Here is a 25,577-nt window from a genome sequence, read left to right on the forward strand (position 1 = left end):
CAACTTTATGAGATGGACCTGTTGATCGGTAGTTGAGATGTCAACGTTCTGAAAGTGTGGACTTTCAATAGCTGAAGGAGTGCCTTAATTTTTTTGCTTGCTATCTTGAGGTATTCCTCTTCCTTCGTGTCGCCTGATTCTAATGCGTGATAGTGTTCGATGTCTCTCAGCTGTGTTGAAGTGAAAGAGAGAAATGGAGAGCAAGAAAAAGTGGTGAGAATGGCTTTAGCCTCAGCACCGTATAAATGATAATGTCCTGCTGTGGATGCAGCACCACACAAAGGGGAGTATCAATGGACAAGGAGCACAGCTCACAAACTCAGTCAAGGGTGTTGTGGCCCCAGTGCTGATCCTGACTTCAGCTGAACAAGGCTCCTGTCTGCGATTGTTAAATTCAGTCCACAGACTGAGGAATGAGATTGAAGTTTGTTCCGTCATACATTTAAGAAGCAGTAAGTCATTACCACCAAAGGTACTAGGCCCTCACGTAATACATTGTAAAATTATTTTTAAAGCAGGCAATGCTTCAAGTTATTTATCTACAAGGTGAGAAAGACCCCATCACCAAGACACCTCTGGTCTTCTAACTCTGTGACACTGTCCTTCTCTGCTCTGCCTCAGCTCATTTGTTGCTGAAACCCTCATCTATATCTTTGTTACCTTGGGATGTGAATATTCCAGCCCTCTCCTGGTGAGCCTCCCACCCTCTCTGGCTCATCCAGACTCAGCTGTCCATATCCTCACTCATCCCAAACTCTGTTCGTTTGTCAACCATTTCCTCGCTCACCTAGAGTGGCTCTCAATCAGGCAATGCCCTCAAAATACTCTGTAAACTCCAATTTCAGTCGCTCCACCACTGACTGATGTGTAAAAGCAAAATACTGAAGACTCTGGAAATCTGAAATAAAAGTAGAAAATTCTGGGAAACCCAGCAGCATCTGTGGAGAGATAAACAGAGTTAACCTTTTGAGGTCCGAGATGACCTCTTCACATTCCCTTTGCATTTCAGCACCACCCCATAGCATAAATCTCTTCTCATTTCCTTTGCTCTTAGCTATGACGAAGGGGCATCCAAACTCGAAATGTTGGCTCTATTCTCTCTCCACAGATGCTGTCAGACCTGCTGAGACTTTCCAGCATTTTTTATTGCTGGTAAAGGTACTGTTGCATACATATATTTAAGTACCTGGTGCATTACATGTTGACCCTGGCGTTATTGAGGGAGACTCTGACATATCTGTGGCAACTCAACCAAACCTTTTATACCCCCAGCCAACCAATATTGATGAGATATCTCTCCTCAGTATAGTTGTCTAAGGTAGGACTACGTTATATAAATTTAAATCATATTTCCACATTTGAAGCCTGTATTAAACAGCATCAGCAATTTTTTCATTTGCACTCAAAATATTCCCAGCACAAGTCCAGTACATCTCAAAGGCCAAATACTGGGGTCTCAAATAAAAACGGAAAATGCTGGAAGTACTCAACAGGTTGGGCTGCATTGATCAAGGGAAATCAGATTAACATTTCAGCTCAAATATCTTTCATCAGAACAAAGCAGACATGCGGCGATTCACTGGGGAATAGCAGACACACAGTAAAACCCAGGGAATGGGTGACACAGAACCATTTCACATGTTAAACATCACCAGATACTTACCACCAGTTTTGCTCCCATGTTAATTCTTACGCCCCTTTTCTTGGTTTTGAAGGTGGTGTAAATCTGTTCCCGAGACACAAATTGGACGGTGATTCGAGAGTTTAGTTCCAGCTCTATTGAAAAATACGGTGGTGCGTGAACATGTTGGTGGTAATCTCGCCACAGCCACCGTTTCTTGTTCAGCCCTTGCTTAGTGAAGTGAAATCCACTTAAAGGGTTCACGTTGACCCTGTGGGAAGAGGCCAGACACTTCTCAGACCCTGTATCACTGTGATTGACATTCAGCTGAAACTGTAATGCTTTACAGCATCCTGTGTCACATTTTATCCAACTCTGTGATACTTCTCATGTCACACTTCCTGGTTATGTTTTGTTGATATCACCACTATAGTTATAACAGGCATGGCATTATATTGCAAGAAGTGTGACAGGACATAAATGTGACACTTATAAAGCTGAAGCACTGTAAACAAGATTTCTGATATGTTGTAGGTAGGTTTTCAAGATATGAACTTTCCTGGGCTCTGAAATGGCTGATGATCAAGTTTTACCATGCCTCTGTAGAACAAAAAGCACAGAAACAGGCCTACCAGTTTGTGTCAGCACTTATGCTCCTCCCATATATTCATCTGAATGCCTGCTATCATCTCTTCACCATTATGATTTATCTACTTTCCCCTCACACGGATCTATACTATTCCCTGCAGTTGCAAGCTCCGCAGTCACCCAGACAGTAGTGAGAGTGTCTTATATTGACGCCCTTTAGTTTTGCTCATCCCCATCCATGGGAAACATGGTCTCTTTGTCCACTCTGTCAAAACTTTTCAGAATTGTAAAGGCCTCTAGTAAGTAGGTCTCTGTTTTAAGAGAAAAGAGACTCAATCTATTCATCTTTTCCTGATAGGCATAACCTTGTATTTCTAGCATCATATTTGTGCAGCATTGTTCTTCAGGGAGAGACGCATGTCTGCGTGGGTTTTCTCCGAGTGCTCCGATTTCCTCCCACAGTCCAAAGATGTGTAGGTTAGGTTGATTGGCCATGCTAAACTGCCCCTTAGTTTCCAAAGTTATATAGGTTAGGGGGATTAGCCCTGGTAAATGTCTGGGGTTACGGGGATAGGGTGGGAGGGTTGGACCTGGATAAGATGCTCTTTTGGAGAGTCAGTGCAGACTTGAATAGTCTTTCTGCACTGGAGGGATTCTATATCCAAATTGAGGTTGGGTTTTGTCACCGAGAGACATCCCCTACAATAGTTCCTTGGAGAATTCCAGAGGAAGATTTATCTTTAACCGGAGACCTACTCTAATTATGTAATTTTTCAATGATTCTTTGGTTCATTAATGGGATGTGGATATCATTTATTGCCACAATTTATTCCTAGAAGTAACCGACTTTGTGTGATGAACCTCATTCTTAAACTGTTACAAACCTTTGAGGTGTATGTACATCCACAGCGCTAGTTTAGTACTGAGGGAACTGTGTGTGAGGGGCATAGTTTCTTTTAATCTCAGTTTTCATCCTGATTCCTGATCCTTTACCTCACATCTCACTCTCATCATCCACTCATTCCTATGGGAGCACAGTAATACTTAGTCCCAGTGATCTGCCAGGTTGTTCCAGATACGTTGGCATGTTCTGGTTGCCTAAGACCTGTATTTTTCAATAGGGGCGGGGATAAAGTCCAGGCCTCTCTTTGTGAGAAGGCCGGGGACTGGAAGATCCCACCAGCGGCCAACGGTGAGCTACCTCCTCCAGCAGAAAACCCACCACAGGGGCAGAAAACCAGGAAAAACCTTTCTGGAATGGGTGTAAACATAGAAAGGAACAATCCACGGCATTTGGGTAATTCTTTATTGATAACATTTGGCTGATTGTCTGAGGAGCTGGAGGGGAACGTTGAAGAGCATTTTTCTGGGGGTGGGGAAGTTGATGTTTAGTTCAGTCATTATGGTGTGGAACAAGCTTGGTGGGTCAGTTGGTCTTTTCCTGGGCAGGGATTTTGTCTGTTTATCGTCCTTGGTACTTACAATTCTGGCCTGGGGGTGGGGGAGCAGGAGGTCAAGTAGCTGAGCCAAGACTGCTAAAGTGACGTCCTACAAACCAAAAGAGATTAATCTGCACAGAAATCAGTGAGAAGTCTGACAACACCAGGTTTAAGTCCAACCGATTTATTTGATAGTAAACTCACAAGCTTTCGAGGTTTACCTCTTCGTCAGGTGAATGAAGAGTTCTGGCCTCAGACAGAACTCTTCCTGTAAAGAGGTAAACCTCGAAAGCTTGTGAGTTTACTATCAAATAAATCGGTTGGACTTAAACCTGGTGTTGTCAGACTTCTTACTGTGTTTACCCCAGTCCAACGCCGGCATATCCACATCAGAAATCAGTGTGCCAGACTTTACACTAATCTGAGGTCCCTATCTGCTTCAAAAAGATGACCATCATCTCGGTACCAAAGAAAAGCCAGGCAGTGTGCCTTAACGGCTATTGTCCAGTGGCTCCGACATCCATCATCGTGAAGTGCTTCGAAAAGTTAGTCATGGCACAAATCAATTCCAGCCTCTCAGATTGCCTGAATCCATCACAGTTCACCTACCGCCACAACAGATGCACAGCTGATGCCATCTCCCTGGCCCTGCACTCACCTCTGGAACACCCGGATATCAAAGGCACCTACGTCAGGCTCCTATTTATCGACTACAGCTCGGGCCTTCAACACCATTATCCCAACAAAACACTTCTCCAAACTCCATGGCCTGGGCTTCGGCTCCTCGCTCTGCGACTGGATCCTACACTTCCTAATTCACAGACTGCAATCAGTAAGGATTGGCAATAACACCTCCTCCGCGATCATCCTCAACATTGATGCCCCACAAGGCTGTGTTCTCAGCCCCTTACTACACTCCTTATACACCAAGTTTGCTGATGACACCACCGTAGAGGGTCGAATCTCAAATAATGATGAGATGGAGTACTGGAAAGAGATAGAGAATCTGGTGAACTGGTGCATCAACAATAATCTCTGCCCCGATGTCAACAAAATGAAAGAAATAGTCACCGACTTCAGAAAGCATAGTGGAGGACATGCCTCTGTCTACATCAACGGGGATGAAGTGGAAATGGTTGAGAGCTTCCTATATTTCAATGTTTCTGGGTGTACGGATCACTAACAACCTGTCCTGATCCCTCCATGCCAATGCTATAGTTAAGCTCACAAGTGCCCCTGTTTTCTCAGGAGGCTAAGGAAATTGGCATACTCTCACCAATATTTACAGATGCACTATAGAAAGCATTCTTTCTAATTGTATCACAGCATGGTATGGCTTCTGCTCTGTCCAAAACTTTTAAGGGTTGTGAATGAAGCCCAGTCCATCAGGCAAAACAGCCTGCTATCCATTGACTCTCTCTACACTTCTTGTTGCCTCGGAAAAGCAGCCAGCATAATAAGGGACCCCGCACAACTCGGATATACTCTCTTCCACCTTCTTCTGTCGGGAAAAAGATACAAAAATCCAAGGTCACATTCTAACCAACTAAAGAACAGCTTCTTCTCTGCTGCCATCAGACTTTTGAATGGACTTACCTTGTATTAAGTTGATCTTTCTCTACAATCTAGCTATGACTGCAACACTACATTTTGCACTCTCTCCTTTCCTTCTCTATGAATGTTATGCTTCATCTGTATAGCGCGCAAGAAACAATACTTTCCGCTGTATACTAATACATGTGACAATAATAAATCAAAATCAGGCTTTTCACACTGTCTATGCACAGCTCTAGAGAAAGCTAAACCCTCAAAGCAGTGTGAAGGTAGCAGAGATGTAACACAGCTGGAACATGATAACATTTCACGGTCATCCCAGATTACAGCTGTTTCACTCACCAAATCAGTCCATTCAGAAGGTAACAAGTTCCATGGCCATTTGAGCGGAAAGATCCCAGAAGTTTAGCATGCTCATCCATGTCTTGGAAAATAAGGTATATGAACTGATCTTGATGGAAAGCCGTAATCAGAATGGCGAGGTTACCCGAGGGATAGCTGGGCAAAGGGTCAAGGAGAATCACAGAACAATGGATAGAAAACAATTAGAAATAATACTAAATTATAAGCCACAAATTTCCTTCCATTAATCCCTTCAGCCCCTCTCTTGACTTCTTAGCTGACTCCAGATTGCCAGACTGCCTGTCCAACCTCCAGTGCTGGAACAAAAATTTCCTCCAAGTTCTCCAACTAAACATTGGGAAGACCAAAATCACTGTTTTTGCTGTTCCCCCCCACCCTTCTCCAAACAAACGTCCAAGGCTGAACCAGACTGCCCACAACCGTACTGTCACATCTGACCCCCCCCCCCAGCTGAGCTTCTGAGCAAACGACCTGTGTCATCAATAAGACCACATATCTCCACCTCTGGGACATTCCCTGACCTCACTCTGCCTCATTTCATCTACTGCATCTACCCTCATCCATTTTATTACATCCTAGTACACAAAGCACTATTCCAACACACTCCTTGCTGAATTCTAGCTTCTACCGACCATAGACTTGATATCATCCAAAACTCTGTCTGTGTCCTTGTTCACACCCAGTACTCTTTTCCTTTTACCCTCTGTGCTCCTGGTTAAGCAATGTCTTCATTTTAAAATTCTCATTCTTGTCTTCAAATTGCCTCACCCACCCTTCGTCCCCCCATCTTTGCAATCTCCTCCAGCCCTGCAGCCCTCTTGCATTTCTCCAGTTTTGGCCCCATGATCATCCCTGATTTAATCACTCCAAGCAGCTTTAATTGCCCGAATTCCAAGTTCCAGAAATCCCTCTCTACACCTCTCTGCCTCGCTACTTCCCTTCCCTTCCTGAAGATATTTGATTAAATCTGTCTCTTTAAGTGTTTGGTTGTCTGTTATAACACCTTCTAATAGGGCTCAGCACAAAACTTACTTTGACTGTGCTTCTGCAAAATGCGTTGGGTGACTTCGCTGTGTCAAAGGTGCTAATTTGGTAGGAATAATGGTAGGAAGGATTATTACTTACGTGGCGAAAAACTGCAGCAGGCGACAGTGCAGAGGGACCTCGGGGTCCTTGTGCATGAGTCGCAAAAACCCAGCTTGCAGGTGCAGCAGGTGGTCAGGAAGGCAAATGGGATGCTGGCCTTCATAGCGAGGGGGATTGAATATAAAAGTAGGGAGGTCTTGCTGCGGCTGTATAGGGCATTGGTGAGGCCGCAGCTGGAGTACTGTGTGCAGTTTTGGGCGCCGTACTTACGCAAGGATATTTTGGCCTTGGAGGGAGTGCAGAGGAGGTTTACTAGGCTGATGCCGGAGTTGAGGGGGTTGACCTATGAGGAGAGGCTGAATAAACTAGGCTTGTACTCATTAGAGTTTAGAAGAATGAGGGGAGATCTCATTGAGACATATAAGATGATGAATGGGATGGATAGGATAGAGGTGGAGAGACTCTTCCCGCTCAAAAAGGACAGTAGGACTAGGGGGCACAGCCTCAAGATAAAGGGGGGGCGCGGTTTAGAACGGAGTTGAGGAAGAACTTCTTCACTCAAAGGGTGGTGAATCTCCGGAATTCTCTGCCCGTTGAAGTGGTGGAGGCTACCTCGCTAAATATTTTTAAGACGCGGGTTGATGGGTTTTTGATAAGAGAGGGGATTAAGGGTTATGGGGAGAGGGCGGGAATGTGGAATTGAGCCATGATCTTATTGAATGGCGGAGCAGGCTCGAAGGGCTAGATGGCCTACTCCTGCTCCTATTTCTTATGTTCTTATATAAATGCAAGTTATTGTTGTTCAGTAGTGAGAAAGACCCTCTTTTAGCTATCATCCAGAAACTTTGAGTCAGTACATTCTGGATGGCAGCTGCAAACTCGCAAACTAAAGATATTTTGCAAATCAGTCCTTTAGGGAAATCCAACCCTTCAGTAAAGTTGCCAACCCTCACTGATTGTCCTGCAGTCTCCATAAGCTAATCTCTTAGACACTGATATAGAGCAGGAAAAGATACTTTCAAAACATGTATTTTTGAACATCTCTGTCTATTAGTAACAAAGGTGTTGGCGGTAGGACAAATGGTTATTTAACATGGCATCAGTGCGGGGTGGGTGGGGGCGTCACATGATGAAACCTCAAGGGGTAAGTTCAACCAGAGTTGGTAACCCTACCAATCATTCATGGCAGCAAATCTCTTTCTCATTCAGCAATTGCTCATTTGATACTTGTGAGAAATAGGAATCCGTCTTGGGTTCAATTCAAGAAACACATGTATTTACGTAGCACCTTTCAACATATTAAACCATTCAACGTGTTCACAGAAAATTCTCTCAGAGTAATACAGCAACTTCTCTCAAACAGCAGAATCTCACAAACAACAACACAGCAACATCTCACAAAGAGCAATTTCTGCCCCACCACCAAAATAGGCTCCATCAGTCTCGCAGCAGACACAGAGGAATTCATCAGGTGAATGAGGCTGAAAGAGTTCTTCCACAAATCCCATGAGGCCAACAGCAAACACATTGAGACAGCCAATGAACTGGAACAGCCAGAGAGTCTGCAGCGCAGCAACCATAGTGGAAAGAGTCTAATTGGACTCCTCCGGAAAGTCACTGCTCTAGACTTGACATGTATGCCCAAGCCATCAGGAGGAGCATCAACACCAGATTCATCAGCCGCACTCACGAGACAGCCCCCAATACCACTCGAGCACAACGCAACGCCATCCGTGCTCTCAAGACCAACCACAACATTGTCTGCTGGTTTGATGACAAAGGAGGGGCCATCGTCATACTAAACAGAACGGATTACTGCAAAGAAGTGTACTGACAACTGAATAATCAGAAACACTACAGAGAGTTACCCGCGGATCCGACCAAAGAACACATCCATCAACTCAACAGACTGATCAAGACTTTGATCTGGACCTTCAGAGCACCTTCTGTGCTCTCATTCCACATACTCCCCGCATTGGAGATCTCTACTGCCTCCCAAAGCTACACAAGGCAAACACACCAGTCTGCCCCATAGTATCAGGCAATGGGACCCTGAGTGAGAACCTCATGATGCTCCACTTCTCCAGCTTCCATCCTAAACACGTTAAAGAAGCCATCCCCTCTGCATACACAGGTTCTGCTCAGATGAGGAGGATCGCAACAGACACCTCCAGACGCTGAAAAATGCCCTCATAAGAACAGGATATGACGCTCGACTCATCGATCGACAGTTCCGACGCGCCACAGCGAAAAACCGCACCGACCTCCTTGGAAGACAATCACAGAACATGCTGGACAGAGTACCCTTCGTTGTCCAGTACTTCTCTGGAGCAGAAAAGTTTTGACATCTTCTCCAGAGCCTTCAATATGTCATTGATGAAGACGAACATCTTGCCAAGGCCATCCCCACCCCTCCACTTCTTGCCTTCAATCAACCGCACAACCTCAAACAGACCACTGTCTGCAGCAAACTACTCAGCCTTCAGGAAAACAGTGACCACAACCCTGCCACAGCAACCTCTGCGAGACGTGCCGGATCATGGACACTGATGCCGTTATCTCACTTGAGAACCCCATTCACCAGATACACGGTACGTACTCTTGCAACTCGACCAACGTTGTCTACCTGATACACTGCAGGAAAGGATGTCTCGAGACATGGTACATTGGGGACACCATGCAGACGCTACAACAATAGATGAATGAAGACCATTCAACAATCACCAAGCAAGTGTGTTCTTTTCCTGTTGGGGAACACTTCAGCGGTCACGGGAATTTGGCCTCTGATCTTTGTGTAAGTGTTCTCCAAGGCAGCCTTCACAGCACATGGCATTGCAGAATCACTGAAATGAGACTGATAGCCAAGTTTTGCACACAAGAGGACAGCCTCAACCAGGATCTTGGGTCCATGTCATACTATCCATAACCCTGACGATTTGCCTGGACTTGCAAAATCTCACTAGCTGTCCTGTCTGGAAACAATACACATCTCTTTAAGCTATGCTTAATGCTCTCTCCACTCACATTGTCTGTACCTTTAAGACTTGATTACCTGTAAAGACTTGCATTTCAACCATTATTTTGTAAATTGAGTTTGTGTCTTTATATGCCCTGTTTGTGAACAGAACTCCTGCTTAGCAAACGAAGGGGCAACACTCTGAAAGCTAGTGGCTTTTGCTATCAAATAACCCTGTTGAACTTTGACTTGGTGTTGTGAGACTTCTTACTGTATTATAAGATTAGCAGACTCTGCTAGGGCTTTTGTTTAATCAACTTAGATGTTGAATTAACTTTTTCAATGGGGAGTAAGTTTGTTAGTAATTATAATTAGGTGTTTTAAATATTTTGTAGTTTTAAAGATACATGTAATACCTTTAATTAATCCATACATATAAATATATATGTTCTATACATTTTAGAAATTAAACAAAGAAACCTAAATGCACAGTTACAGAGTGTCCCTTTGATACCAAACACATGATAAATACATTCCTTTAAAGCACCCAACTGTTGGAATCACAAGGCCATAAAGAACATTTAAACTGCCTGACCAGACACCTTGTCAGAAACAACTGATAGAAGAGTGAGTTTTAGTGAAGCTGCCTTCACAGTTTCTAATCAAAATAGAGTCAGAAAGATATTAATGTCTCAGCAAATGAAAGAGTTATGGTAGGAGACTTAGTGGGAACTGACAAGAATTAACGGTAACATAATGATACCCCTTGAATTTGTAGGTAGTGATAAAAAGCTGAGTCATTGAATCGATAAACAACATATACACGTGTTTCATTATGTTGGCAATAAACAAAACTTATCACGACTGTAATCGGGCAATATCCTGAAGGCAAGTTGAGTTGACCACATCCCTTAGAGATTCAGTTAACTTCACTGACATGGCCATTACATTCTAATGGCTTTTGTAAGCCCCCTTTATCAATTAAAGGATGTTCACGTGAGACAGTTTTAGTGAAAATGCTTTGTGAGGCTGCTATCAAAAATAGAGACACGAAGTCTGATTAAGAGACTAGAGGACAGACTTAGAGATGATATATTGGGGTACCCATGAGGTATCGTGATGTCACAGATCATGGTGGTTCAGTATTTTTTCTATTGGATCAATAGTAAGGTATGTCATTTGTCACACTTTTGATTGGATTGTATCCAACTGACTGTGAGCTGCAGGATTGTATAAACCAGGATGATTTTCTTTGTCCATTGGAGTGTTGTCCTGACCGAGTGTCGGGAACTAATTCCCTTTGCGGCAAATAAAACAAAGACAATCTGTCGGTTAAGTATCTTGTGTTAATGTGTGTTTGTGTTAAAGTCAAACTCGGAAGTCGAGATTTCGACAAAGCTCCCAAAGGAGCAACGCGGCAACTCCTCCCAAACAGAAATAGAGCCAGGTCTCAAAAACAGTAATACAGCGACTTCTTTCAAAGAGTAACACAGCTCTCTCAAAGAGTAATACAGCCAGGTCTCTAAAACTGCAATACAGTAAGGTCTCCAAAGGAGGAACACAGCAACTTCTCTCAAAGAGAAATAGAGCCAGGTCTCAAAAACAGTAATACAGCGACTTCTCTCAAAGAGTAACACAGCTCTCTCAAAGAGTAATACAGCCAGGTCTCCAAAACAGCAATACAATAAGGTCTCCAAAGCAGCAACACAGCAATTTCTCTCAAAGAGAAAGACAGCAACTTCTGTCAAAGAGTAATACAGAAAACTCTCACAAAAAGCAGAACAGAAGCTTATCTCAGAGCAATACAGCATGGTCTCTCAAAGAATATTGCAGCAAGGTCTCTCAAACAGCGCTGGGACAATGAGCAAGATACCCTGCTTTCGTGAAGATGAGCTAGGGATTATCCCCCTGCTCATTTTCATGATGTCTTTTACTTTCACTTCATTTATTGATTAATGTTTCATCCAAAAGATGTTACTTTCATCAGCACAGTGCTCCCTTGACTGTGTTGCTCCTTAAGAGAAGTTGCTGTATTTCTCTTTGAGAATTACCGTACTGGGGTAGATTCATTCTCAAGTTTCTGGAGCAGGACCTGAACCTATGGTCTTCTGATGCCAAAACAAGAGTTTACCAACTGAAGCAAATTACTGGCTGTATCTAACCACTGATATCACAGTGGCATTAAACAACATTTCTTTGTGCGTTAACCGCTGAGATAATTATTGGATACAAAACATTACCGGTTCCGTCCGGGAATCTAGTGAGAAACTTTTGACCGTCAGAGTAATATTTTTCCACAATTCCAAAGGGTCTCTGCGAAAAAGAAATACAAAAAGCCATCTGTTATAATTTAGTTTGCTGCCTCGAGTTTACATCACACGAAAGGCCAGTGAAGGAAAACATATTTAAAAACTGACAAAAACAGTCAAAATCAAATCAAGGCTCTCGCCCGATACAAAAGTGAAATATATCAGGTGCGACTTTTCCCAGTTGCCTTCTCCTGAATACAACGCGCCCTTACTCTTTATGGACACCAAGGTGACGACAGGCTACTCAACTGTAGAAGGCATCAGCTGAACCTGGCTTTCGTACACCTGCAGTTTCCAGCAATAGCCACCAGATGGTGATCAGAAGCAGGTAGCCTGGCTAATCGCCTTCACCTTGCCAGGCCTCCAGCAGTTCAGTTTCTTATTTTGTGAACCTTTTGCTGTCTTCTCTCTCCATAACCTTTCTGGCCCCAGTGCTCCAGGGGTGGGCTGAGGCTCTGCATCATGTTACTTTTTTAATTTCACCTCCCTGGGTGTTAAAAATCTAGCCTGCGTTCTGGGTGTGTACAAAACAGTCCAATTTGTTCATGTAGTGCATTTGCTTTGAGTTAGGTTCCCAGTGTTCAAAATGCAATTAAATGGCTCCAGAATCCCAGATACAACACACAGCAATCCCAGATTGCACTTGTGCTGCATTCAATAGGCCACCAAATAGTGGGAACGGCTGATTTGTCAGCGAATTGTGCAGAGGTAATGGAGGACTTTAGTTTTTGATATAAAGATTGCAATAGTTAGTTAGCAGATAGAGAGTTTCTGAAAGGGTTTGTCTGTATGGCATTTGCCAGATCTGCTTCTGAGAATGACGTGGACAGCGGAACATTGCTGGTGCCGCAATTATTGTATCATTAGCTTTAACTTAGTTATGGAAAAGGGCAAGGAACAAGCTACAGCAAGAATCATTAATTGAGCCAGGGTCGGTTTCAGCAGCGTGAGGCCCAAGTAAATCTGAATCGGAGGTTGACAGGCAAAACTGTAACTGAGCAGTGGCTGACTTTAAAGGGAAATTGGTTTAGGTTTGATTTGGTTTATTGTCAGTGAAAAGTATTGTTTCTTGTGCCATACAGAAAGATACCATTCATAGAGAAGAAAACGAGAGGGTGCAGAATGTAGGGTTCGAATGTAGTCGTAGCTAGGGTGCAGAGAAAGATCAACAGTGTGAGGTAGGTCCATTCAAAAGTCTGATGGCAGCAGAGAAGAAGCTGCACGTTCCTGTAAGGGAGTGAAAGTAGGGCAAATAAATCCATTGTTTCCTGGATGTTTTGGCATGTCAGCTACGACTCTCATCAACTTTTACAGATGCAGGATAGAAAGCATTCTTTCTGGTTGTATCACAGCTTGATATGGCTCCTAGTCTGCCCAAGAAACTACAAAAGGTCATGAATGAAGCCCTGTCCATCACGAAAACCAATCTTCCATCCAGTGATTCTGTCTACACTTCCTGCTGCCTCAGCAAAGCAGCCAGCACCATCAAGGAGCCCATGTACCTCGGACATACTCTCTTCCACCTTCTTCCATCAGGAAAGAAGATACAAAAGTCTGAGGTAACATACCAATAAACTCAAGAACAGCTTCTTCCCTGCTGCCATCAGACTTTTGCATGGGCCAACACCTCACACCAAGTTGACCTTTCTCTACAACCTAGCTATGACTGTGACACCACATTCTGCACTCTCTCGTTTCCTCCTCTATGAATGGTATGCTTTGTCTGTATAGCGCAGAAGAAACAATACTCTTCACTGAATGCTAACACGTGACAATAATAAATGAAAATCAGATCAAATGCTAGAGAGATAGAGAGTAGCAGATGGGTGCATACAACAGATGTCCGGTGGAGTGGTGTCTTGACCCATTATGTCAGGAACTGATTCCCTTTGCTGGCAAATAAAAGAAAGATAATCTGTCGGTTAAGTATCTTGTGTTAATGTGTGTTTGTGTTAAAGTCAAACTCGGAAGTCGAGATTTCGAAAATTCTCCCAAGGAGCAACGCGGAAACTTCTCCCAAGGAGCAACACAGTGTTAAACTTCAAACGGGCAGGGGCAAGTTGGTGAATGGACAGAGAGGGGGCAGATAAAATTTAATGCAGAGAAATGTAAAGGGACACATTTTGGTCAGAATAACGCAGGGGAACGATATAAAATAAAGAATACAATTCCAAGCGGGGAACCGGAGCAGAGGGACCTGGGGGTAACAGTGCACAAGTTGTCTGAGGTGTCAGGGCAGATTGAGAAAACATTAAATAAAGTTATGGGATCCTGGGCTTTATCAATAAAGGCATTGATTATAAACACAAAGAAGTTATGCTGAATCTTTATCAAACAGATTCAGCCTCAACTTGAATAATGCACAAAATTCTGGGCTCCACACTTCAGGCAGAATATGAAGACATTGGAGAGAGTGGAAAATATAGGTCCTTGACTCTGGAACCAATTACAAGGATAGATTGGAAGGACTGAGGCGGTTCTTCTCAAATGAGTAAAGGTTGAGGGGAGATTTGATCGAGGTGTTCTATATCCTGAGGGTCCGGATAGATTAGATAGGGAGAAACTATTCCCATTGATAGAAGGTCAAGAACCAGAGGACACTGATTTAAGATAAACGACAAAGAGTTAACAGGGACATGAGGAGAATTTAAAAAAAGTGGTAGTGAGTGGTTAGTATCTCGAATGTGCTGCATGGAGTACGATAGCAGTGGAATCAATTACGGCACTTAAAAAAGAGTTGGTAAGCATCTGAAGAGAAAATAAATTACAAGGCTCTGGGAAAAGGAGAATGGAAGTAACCTGAGGAGAGCCAGCAGGGATTCAATGGGATGAGTGGCCTTCTTCTGTGATGTTCCTGTTTGATGTTAAATCCCAGCAATCCCTGGGGGCAGTAGTGAACACAGTGTGTGGCAGCACAATGTGAACAAAAAGCAGCCTGGACACAGACAGTATCCAACTCTTGTTTAGCAAACCAACAGCATAACAGCTGTACACTTACACACTGTTTAAGGTTATGTCTAGTTATTGACAGTGCACTGGGCAAACACTAGGCAGCTTACTGGAAAAGGCTGCCTCCAGGACTGGGGGGGGGTTGTAGATAAATCCTTAATGGCAATTGAGCTGAAGGCTAGCGATGGGCAGAATGTCCACTGCACAATGTGATAAGCAGAGTAGAGCCTGAATGCTGCCCAATGTCTGTCCCATAGCCAACAAAACTCTCTGTCTTTATCTGACTTGCTGTGGTGATGTCTTGCTCTGTGCATTTTTGCTACCATTTTGCTTAACACCTGTGAATAAATTGGATGTGAAATGCTTCCCTTCGTATCACCGAGGATTCAAAAACCACGCAAGGACATTGGATAAAGGGAGGACATATAGAGGGCACCCTCCAAAATCCTCGGTGACATTGGGCAGCATTCAGGCTCTACTCTGCTTATCACATTGGGCAGTGGACATTCTGCCCATCGCTAGCCTCCAGCTCAATTGCCGTTAAGGATTTATCTACAACCCCCCCCAGTCCTGGAGGCAGCTTTTCCAGTGTTTGCCTAGTGTTTGCCCATTAGGCCCCCACAGCTCGCCAGTTCAATTGTGAGGTCCGAGGCTCACTATGAGGGGCTCCTCAGGCTGACTCATTCAGGGGCAAGAATCATGCCCTGTGCCTGAATTTGGGTAGGGAAGAATTGTTAGCTTGCTTCACTCAAGGGCGGGCAATGGCTGAAAGCACATCCTCCACCCCATCCAAACAACTGGGCCAGCATGTTCAATTTGAATGAAGTGGTTAGAGGAGCCTACCTCACCTTGGGTTCTTTGTAAAATTGTGCACTGGGGACGAAAGTGGAGAGATCTTCAGGTTCAAAAGAAAGAGACAAAGCTTTTAGTGTCCAACCTTGTCTCCGGCAGTATTCTGATGACAGCCTGTATGAGATGGTCTTCAAGTGTTCTGAAATAAACACACAAAATGAGTGAATGGATCAAAATCAAGGCTGTGAGGCAAACTGGATTAAAAACATAATGGCCAAAACTTTACATTGCTCAGGTGGGCAAACTTAACCTGGAAGTACACAAAAGCGGGTAAACGTCCCGACATCACTCACTGGCAAGATATTTTGGTCCACAGGTACATGCAAGAGTCCAAAGTGAGTCCGCTGACGATCAGGCAGGCTGTTTAGCCCACGAGGGGGCCAACTGAGCTCAACTTTTGTGGCTTAATCTGATTTTACTGCAGGGTGGGCCAACTGGCCTGGCGGCCTTTACCTTTTAGATGCAACCTCAATCCAGAGTGGGATGAACTGTCAGGGCTGAAATAAAATTTGTAAAGGTGTCAGGGGACTGAGGTTTGTGCTGGTATGTGCTGCCTAGGCACTCTTTGCAGCATTTCTCCATTGCAATTTAATTTTTTTTTTAAACAGGTCCACAGCTCCCTATCAGGGTGCACTAGACTGCACCCTCCCTCTTCTCTGCACCCTCCCTCTTCTCTGCACCCTCCCTCTTCTCTGCACCCTGACCAGACAGTGCTGAGATATTGCCAATGCTGCGCATCTCATTGGCCAGCCAGTGCGAAATCACGTTCTGGGGCCGATCGCACACCCAGTGGGCAGAAAATTGAGGCCAATGTGTTTCAGCAGTTTTTTCAAATACTAGAATTTACGTTCTTTTCTCCTTTTCCCCATCTCCATTCAGGTTCAATAACAAAGCGTTCAGGTTAAATAACAAAATCCATAAGAGAACCATAAACGACCTTGCATCAGAGCCCATGAACTCGGAGCTGAACAGCTTCTGCCACCTGTGCTGCTGCTCCCACTGAACTTGCTTCCACCACACTTCCAGGCAGTCAATTCCAGATTAAAACAACTGGCTGAATTTTTTAAAACTCTCATTTCCTTTCTTGTTCCTCTGCCAGTTATGTTAAACGTGTCCTCTTGTTACAACCCCTCCTGTACGCGGAAACAATTTGTCACTGTCTACTCTGTCAAAATCTTTCACGAGTTTGGCCACCTCCACTAAATCTCCCCCGAACCTCTCTGCTCTAAGGAGAACAATCACGGCACCTCCGGTCTCTCTGGGTAAATGAAGTCCCTCATTCCTGGTACCATTCTGGTAAATCTCTACACCCTCTCCCGTGTTAACAGGATCAAAGCCAGTTGATCACGTGGAAACAAAGACAGAGAGCTTTTCTTTATCAAGAGCGTTTACTGGCCTTGTTTAGTCTCACAGCTCTCCTCCCACCCAACCCGGTGTCCCAACTCTCCCCAATTTATAGGTGCTGAAGGTGTTCAGTTAAACAATGCTCTTCACTTGTGTATCCTAACAATATGATTAATGTACCATTAGCATCCAGAACTGTGCGATTCTCCCTAAAGTGTCACTTCCATAATTGGACACAATTCTCCAGCTGGGGCCTGTCTAACACGTACCGCTGTTTAAAAAGGGCAGTAGGGATAACCCTGGTAATTACAGACCAGTGAGTTTGACATTGGTGGTAGGAAAATTGTTGGAAAAAATTCTTAGGGATAGGATGTATAAGCATTTGGAGCGTTGTGATCTGTTTAGGGATACGCAACATGGCTTTGTTCAGGGGAGGTCTTGTCTTACGAATCTGTTTCCCGTGCCGGGTTGCTCTTTGTTGTTCTAACAGTTTATAAATGTTTAGCTTAACGTCTTCACTTTTGAGCTGATGAACTTCGCTGATCTCTGAGCACGTGCAACCATACAGGGACAACATCCATTTTGAACAGAATCATAGAATAGAATCATAGAATCCCTACGGTACAGAAGGCGGCCATTTGGCCCATCGAGTCTGTACTGACAACAATCACACACAGGCCCTAACCCTGTAAACCAACATATTCACCCTGCAAATCCCTCCAACCTATGCATCCCCGGGCACTAAGAGGCAATTTAGCATAGGCAATGCACCTAATTCGCACATCTTTGACCTGGGGGAGGAAACCAGAGCCCCTGGAAGAAACCCACATAGACACGTGGAGAATGTGCAAACTCCACATAGATAGTGAACCAAGCCAGAATTGAACCTGGGTCCCTGGTGCTGTGAGGCAGCAGTGCTAACCACTTTGCTACCGTGCTGCCCACAGACAATGACCAACCCATCTTGGACAGGTTTCTGTTGGAATCTCAAACAGATGGTTGTCCAGTCAACTGAGTAAGCATCCGCATCCTCACACCCAGCCTACCAACTCCCACCTGGACGACCAACCCTCAACCAAGCGATCAACTCCCACCCGGGTGACCAACACCCCCCAGAAAACCAACCCCATCCAGTGACCAAGTGACCAACCTCCACCCAGACAACCAATCCCCACCCGGACATCCAACCCTCACCCAGAAAAACAACCTCCACCCGCCCCCTCCAATATTCACAGCTCAGCATCTTTTCATGCTGGATGTCTCCAAATTAAATACAATAAGTGTTACCTACTGAAAATGATTTTGTCTCCATGCACCACATAGCTCATGTACATCACCACTTCTGTATTCTTTGCCCTGCAAAGAATTGACAGGAGGTACAGAAAATTACTGACTGACAAAGAAAAACTCTCAGATATCTTGAGTAAAAAGATAGGGCGTCCACTTAAACTGAACTCAACTTGCCAGACAGCTTTGACAAAGGGTCATCTGGACTTGAAACATCGGCTGCCAGACCTACTGAGATTCTCCAGCATTTTGTTTTGGTTTCAGATTCCAGCATCTGCAGTAATTTGCTTTTATTTTTGCCAGACAGGGCTGCTGTTAATTGGTATCGCGGACAGGTTGCATAGATGACTCTCTCATTATTTTTCTTGAGTTTAGGAGATTAAGGAATCATCTAGTTGAGGTGTTCAAGGTGACTAAAGCTGTTGATAATGTAGATAGATTGAAACTTTTCCCTGGTGGGAAGTTTACAGCAAAGAATGGGATCCCCCCCCCCCCCCAACTCCTGGCTGTACCAGCGAGGTGTAAATGGAGGAAGCACATGCCCCTTATGGGGTTGGTGGTGGGGGGGGGGGGATTCGTAACTTTTTTTTTATTGAGTAGTGAAAATAGGCAGCAGGGTGGCACAGTGATTAGTACTGCTGCCTCACAGGGACCTGGGTTCAATTCTGGCCTTGGGTGACTGTATGGAGTTTCTCCTCGTGTCTGCGTGGGTTTCCTCCAGGTGCTCCAGTTTCCTCCCCTAGTCTAAAGATGTGCTGGTGTATGGGCCATGCTAAATTGCCCCTTAATGTCAGGGGATGAGCAGGGTTAGATATTGGGGACAGGGCTGGGGTGGGATTATTGTCAGCACAGGCTTGATAGGCCAATTGGCTTCTTTCTGCACTGTAGGGATTCTATGATTCTATTTTTTTCAGCTTATTATACACTCTATCTTCTTTGCATCAGAAAATCACTCTGCAAATTTACCAAGTTTGAAACTTCAGAAGTAAAATAAGAAGGGTACAGAATGAAAGAATGGTTCCTCACTCAGGTTTTTTTGCTTCAAACAAAAGAGCCAAAAACATTGTTAAGTTGTGAGGCTGCCCTGGAATGGACACACCCAGACAGAATCCATCCATGGAATTTACACCTGAGTTTGTCATTTACTGTGAACTCAAAATCAATGGATTTCCAGGCTTTGTGTCGCCAAGTTTGAAACTTGACAAAAGAAACAATTTCATCATAACCACCCCCCCCTCATTCATGCTCCATTCTGTAGCATCAACTTCAGACATCCAAATCATTCTGGTCAGCTTGGTCCCTGAACAAAACTAGCTTCTGATACCAAATCCTTTATTTCAAGAATTAATCTGCAATGACACCCGCCACAGAATTTCAGCAGCAGAACAAGGTAGTAACACATATACAACAGCAGCAGCACCAAAAACAGAGAATGCCGGATAATCTCAGCAGGTCTGAAAGCATCTGTGGAGAAAGAGTAGAGCTAAAGCTTTGAGTCAGGATGACCCTTTTATGTCAAACTCCTATTTATTGACTACAGCTCAGCCTTCAACACTATTATTCCCACGAAACTCATCTCCAAACTCCATGGCCTGGACCTTGGAACCTCCTTCTGCAACTGGATCCTGAACATAGGCAACACCACCTCCTCCATGATCATTCTCGACACCATTGACAACACCACTGCAGTGGGTCAGATTTCAAACAATGACGAGACAGTGTCCAGGAATGATATAGACAATCTGGTGGACTGGTGTGGCAACAATAATCTCTCCCTCAATGTCAACAAAATGAAGAAGATTGTCATCGTAAAGGAGAACATGCCCCTATCTACATCAATGGGGATGATGTAGTAAGGGTCAGAACTTCAAGTTTTGAGGTGTCCAGATCATGAACAACCTGTGCTTGACCCCCCATGCTGACACTATAGTTAAGAAAGCCCATCAACTTTCTCAGAAGACTAAAGAAATTTGGCAGGTCAACTACCACTCTCATCATGGAAAGCATAGATGCACCATAGAAAGCATTTTTTCTGGTTGTATCACAACTTGATATGGCTCCTGTTCTGCCAAGACCACAAGGAACTACAAAAGGTCGTGAATGTAGCCCAATCCATCATGTAAACCAGCCTCCCATCCATTGACTCTGTCTACACTTCCCACTGCCTCAGCAAAGCAGCCAGCTTAATTAAGGACCCCATGCACCTGAGACATCCTCTCTTCCACCTTCTTCCTTCAGGAAAACAATACAAAAGTCTGAGGTTGTGTACCAACTGACTCAAGAACAGCTTCTTCTCTGCTGCAGTCAGACTTTTGAATGGACTTACCTTGCATTAAGTTGATCTTTCCCTACACCCTAGCTATGACTGTAACATTACATTTTGCACTCTCTCGTTTCCTTCTCTATGATTGGTATGTTTTGTCTGTATAGCGCACAAGAAACAATACTTTTCACTGTATGTTAATACATGTGACAATAATAAATCAAAATCAAACCCTTTATCAGAGCTGAAGACAAGGAAAATAGGACAACATTTATACTGTGAGGGTGAGGGGGCTAGGCTGCAATTGATAGGAACAGCATAGACAAAAAGACAAAGGGAATGTAAATGGTGATGATAAAAGCTGGGAATGGTGCTAAGAGCATCCCTTCAAAGATCAGAATGTGTAAACAGCAGAACAAAGGTGCAGAGTATAGGAATGTGGCAGGTGGCCCTAGTAGGGTGGGTGGGTAGGGTGGGTGGGGTGAAAAAAGATGGAAAATGAGATTCTATAAGTGGAAAAATAAGAATATAAAGTAATAAAAATGGATGAAAAAGATGGAAAGAAGAAATAAAATAAAATAAATGGAAAAGAGGTGGAGAGGAGAGTTCATGTTCTGAAGTGGTTGAACTCAATGTTCAGTCCAGAAGGCAGTAAAGTGCCTAATTGGAAGATGAGGTGTTCCTCTAGTCAATCGCTGGAACCCCCTTGGTGCAGAAAGAGGCCAATCAGCTCAACGAGTCTCTACTCACTTTCCAAAAGAGTATCTCACTCAGAACTGAACACCACCTCCACAGCCCCCCATCTGACCACCTACCCTATTCCTGCGTATTTATCATGGCTAATCCACCTAACCGCCACATCTTTGGACACCAAGGAGCAATTTACCATGGTTAATTCATCAAATCTGCAAATCTTTGGACTGTGGGAGGAAACCAGAGAACGTGCAAACTCCACACACAGTCACCCAAGGTTGGATTTGAACCAGGTCCCTGGCACTATGAGGCAGCATAGGCAATGCTAACCATCATGCCACCATACCACCCTCAACCTGACAGCAGATGGATAATATCTCTCTTGCACACACATCCATGCATACACACATGCATGTGCACACAAATAGTTTTAATTTATGTAATTACAGTATGTTATTAGTAAGGAGCTTTCAGTGCAATAAAGCATTGCGATTGTTCAAGAAATGCGTGACTTGGGGTTGTTCTTGAGAAAGCACTTTGGAACATACTTCTGGGCTTGAGACTTTGGCAGGTAGTTTAGGCCGACACAAAATGTTTGCGATGTTAAGTGGACTTAGATGGGTTTACAAATTTGCACAGCATTATGTGAAGAAGAGCAATGGAGTTAACTCAGCGTCCTTTCAACAAACATTTTTAAAAAAAGCACACAGGTTAGCTGGTCTCAGTGTGGTTTGTTGAACCTTATTTTGTGTAAACCAGCCACTGTGTTTCCCTACGTTGTAAAAAGTCTGACAACACCAGGTTTTAGTCCAACCGATTTATTTGATAGTAAACTCACAAGCTTTCGAGTTAGCCCCTTCGTCAGGTGAATGGAGAGTTCTGGCCTCGGACAGAGCATATAAAGCACAGACAGTTTACAGATTACTGATTAGAATGCGAATCTTTACACCTAACCTGCTGTTCAAGTCCTGAAGTGGCTGACAATGTGTGTGGAAGGAGCACTGATCATTGTAACAGTTCATAAGTACTCTATTGGTTATGAAGTGCTCTGGGATGGCATGAAAGGGTTTATAGAGTGCAAGTTATTTCTTTCATTGTTAACTAACTAAAGGGAGGTGGTGTCCTCCAATGTCTGGCCGACACGTGACTCCAAATCCACAGCAATGTGGTTGACTTTTAACTGCCCTCTGAAATAGCTTAGCAAGCCACTCAATTCAACGAGAATGAATTAAATTTAAAAAATGATAATAGCTTTTTTGAAAACAAGTAAACAAGCTGCATGAAGGAGACACTAAGAATTTCTAGCTTAAAGCAACTCTTTGGAAAATTAAGCTCAAAGATCAATGCCACACCTCCACTCCCGACCCACTCGTGCCCCACTCATGATTTACTACCCGATATCCAATAATAGTTAGACGGGGCGACAAGATGGCACAGTGCCAGGGACCCGAATTTGATTCCCAGCTTGGGTCACTGTCTGTGGGTGGAGTCTGCATTTCCTCCAGTTTCCTCCCACAGACCAATCGGTGGGATTGGGGTTAGGTGCATTGGCCATGGTAAATTCTCCCTCAGTGTGCCCGAACAGGCACCGGAGAGTGGCAATTAGGGGATTTTCACAGAAACTTTGTTGCAGTGTTAATGTAAGCCTACTTGTGATTAATAAATAAACTTTAAGTCTAACTCTTCCCTGCATGATGTTCGATCACTGTTCCCCTACCTTTGGGCCAGTTTCTCTCTTGCTTCATTAAGTTCCTCTTCTGTCATTTGGAAGCCAGTCTGGTCTGCACTGGTATCCACATAGTTTGGATTCTCCGCCCTGCCCATCAATATCTGCTGATATAGCATCCAGGACATGTTGCAACAAAAGTGCTGTGTGCACAAAATTGTGAGAAAATAGAAAGCGTGCCACACTGACAGAGTGCAAAATTTTCAAAACATTAACACGTGAAATGGGAATCAAAATCTCTCCAACGATTACATTCCATTTTAAAGATCACTTTTGTACACCAGACAAAGTCTTTTTACCTCCTCGGGACCTCTGGAGTCCAACATGTTGGGGTTGGGAAAGGGAGGTCTGGCCTGATTGCAGAATTCACAAAAGATTACATTGGTGGTGCTGATCGTAAGCTTCTGCTTTTCCTAAGGAAAGAATGAATAAAAGAAAACAATCCTATGTTTCTATGTAACTTGTAGCTTGTAGCTTCACAAGGGGTGCAACAATCTGGATTCTGAGCAGTTGGAGCAAGAAGATAGAAGTGCTTGGTTTTGAAGGAGAGAGATGTGTTCCTCAGTCTGTCACATTGAGGCAACTAAAAGCTCTGTGATATGAAGGTGAATTGGGGTTTGGGGTGGGACATGTAGAGAATGGGGTTGGAATTGGTAGAGGACAAGGCACTTACAGGAACAGAGTGCTCAGGGAGTCCACAGCTACGAGGACCAGCAACACTACGCAGGGCTTGTAGAATTGAATAAGGATTTTTAAGATTGGTTGTATTCAGGGATAGGGTGCCACTGTAGATAAACATTTATATTTGCATAGATCCAAAACAGCCAATTCCATGAAGATCCAATCTTTAACGTAAGGCACATAATTTTAGTTTATAAGTTATAAAATCAGAAAATACTGGATAAACTCAGCAGATCTGGCGCCATCTGGGGAGAGAGAAAAACAGAGTTAATGTTCTGAGTCTGTATCACTCTTCAGAGCAGAAGGGGAGCGGAAACATGATGGATTATATAGCTGGAGATGGGGATGGGGAAGGTGGAGGAGAACAAATGGTGCAGCACGGTATGCCAGTGGCATGGTAGCAGAGTGGTTATCACTGCTGCTTCACAGCGCCAGCGACCCGGTTTGGATCACTGTCTGTGTGGAGTTTGCATGTTCTCCCCGTGTCTGTGTGGGTTGCCTCTGGGTACTCTGGTTTCCACCCATATCCCGAAAGACGTGTGGGTTAGGTGCATGGACATGAACAGATGCAGGAGTGTGGTGACTAGGGGAATTTCACAGTAACTTCATTGCAGTGTTAATGTAAGCCTTACTGTGGCTAATAAATAAACATCATAACAGAAGGTCAGAGCTAAGGAGAGATTGAAAAGCTGTCATGGACACAAGACTAAGGGGATGTTAAGGACTAAAGAAGATGCTAACAGTGGCAGAAATGTAAAATAGTAGAATGTGTTAATAAAAGAACACAGTCACGCAGTCTTGAAACATTAACTCTATTTCTCTCTTCCCAGATGCTGTCTGACCTGCTGAGTTTATCCATCATTTCCTGTTGTTATATCAGATTTCCAGCATCAGCAGTATTTTGCTTTTATTATAGTTTATAAGATTTCAGAAAGGAACGACAGAAGTTATTCCATTTGTTTGGAGACACGCTTGTGCAAAGCTGCTGCTAGGAGTTTTATTAGATTGTGGGCGGTATAATTTTTCTAAAAGTCCATTTTAAAGACTTTGCATTAATAGTCCAAACCCGGGATGGAAACCCGACCCAACATCTCCCAAAAACAAATTAAACAATCTGAAACTGGTTAGAAAAAAAAGAGTTCAGAAGGAAAGAAGGAAAAACAGATTGGAAAGAATAAAGACTACAGCAATGTAAAGGAGAAAAATATAAATTAATAATTAAATCTGCTTACATCAGCAGTTTTGGGCAATTCAGACGTATCATCCAAGTCAGACTGTTCAGTTATTGATTTCATGTCCTACATTTCATCATTCATAGAAACAGTTGAAAACAGAAAGTGAGACCAAGTATAATCTCTCTCTCTATATATATATTTATATTTTTTATATATTTACATACATAATTATCGATCCTTAGTTTAAAAGTTGTGCGTGCATTGCTATTTTACTTCCATTTCATCACTTGTGCACCATATGAATAATAATCATCTCTTCAAAGCTCTTGGACACCCAGTAACCAGCCTCTTGAAACCACCCCTGCTCTCCCCACACCCATGCTCTAAAACCTAAGCTGTCAAAGCAATCACATTGGCTCACAATTTCAAACACTATGGTAAAGGCTAGATGGGCAGAACCAGCATGGCAAGTTCTTTTCCTGTAAATTCTATGATTAACTGTGAATGTATAGCATAATGTATAGCATTGCGCAAAATACCTCCCCAGTTGGGTCACAGAACGTTTGAGATGGTGCATACCATACACAACATTTAATATTTTGCCAACAAATGTGGAGCAATTCTCATGGTGGGTTGAAGCCAATAGAACTAGACTGCCCACTACCAGGTTTTCACAGGTAGGTATCGGCAA

General features: G+C 43.7%; 2 protein-coding genes across 2 annotated transcripts in view; both read right to left on the bottom strand.

Moving 5' to 3' along the window:
• LOC145353015 (glutamate-rich protein 6B-like) lies at nucleotides 1–5,652 on the bottom strand. Its single transcript, XM_080203323.1, has 3 exons — nucleotides 5,545–5,652; nucleotides 1,664–1,892; nucleotides 1–170 (listed from the first exon to the last, which is right to left on the bottom strand). The coding sequence occupies exons 1-3, from the start codon at nucleotides 5,622–5,624 to the stop codon at nucleotides 6–8; spliced, it is 474 nt and encodes a 157-aa protein (XP_080059449.1). The 5' UTR covers nucleotides 5,625–5,652; the 3' UTR covers nucleotides 1–5.
• LOC145352886 (uncharacterized) overlaps nucleotides 5,649–25,577 on the bottom strand; it is a 27,005-nt gene continuing 7,076 nt past the window's right edge. Inside the window, exons 3-9 of the mRNA XM_080203187.1 lie at nucleotides 24,944–25,009; nucleotides 23,330–23,443; nucleotides 23,022–23,173; nucleotides 18,353–18,417; nucleotides 15,709–15,856; nucleotides 11,838–11,920; nucleotides 5,649–5,700 (exon numbers count right to left, since the gene is read on the bottom strand). Coding sequence (XP_080059313.1) covers nucleotides 5,672–5,700; nucleotides 11,838–11,920; nucleotides 15,709–15,856; nucleotides 18,353–18,417; nucleotides 23,022–23,173; nucleotides 23,330–23,443; nucleotides 24,944–25,009 — 657 coding nt within the window. The 3' untranslated portion in view covers nucleotides 5,649–5,671. The remainder of the gene's footprint in view (nucleotides 5,701–11,837; nucleotides 11,921–15,708; nucleotides 15,857–18,352; nucleotides 18,418–23,021; nucleotides 23,174–23,329; nucleotides 23,444–24,943; nucleotides 25,010–25,577) is intronic.

The sequence above is a fragment of the Carcharhinus amblyrhynchos genome, chromosome 15 (assembly GCF_965287045.1).
Source record: "Carcharhinus amblyrhynchos chromosome 15, sCarAmb.v2.hapA, whole genome shotgun sequence".
NCBI classification, from domain to species: domain Eukaryota; kingdom Metazoa; phylum Chordata; class Chondrichthyes; order Carcharhiniformes; family Carcharhinidae; genus Carcharhinus; species Carcharhinus amblyrhynchos.

Excerpts from the sequence above, each read along its gene's own strand:
- LOC145353015 (XM_080203323.1), bottom strand. The coding sequence starts at position 5,624 with ATGGATGAGCATGCTAAACTTCTGGGATCTTTCCGCTCAAATGGCCAT. Across the intron at positions 1,893-5,544 it reads CTTCTGAATGGACTGATTTG|GGTCAACGTGAACCCTTTAA; the intron begins GTGAGTGAAACA and ends CTCTTCCCACAG. Across the intron at positions 171-1,663 it reads ACATGGGAGCAAAACTGGTG|CTGAGAGACATCGAACACTA; the intron begins GTAAGTATCTGG and ends ACTTCAACACAG.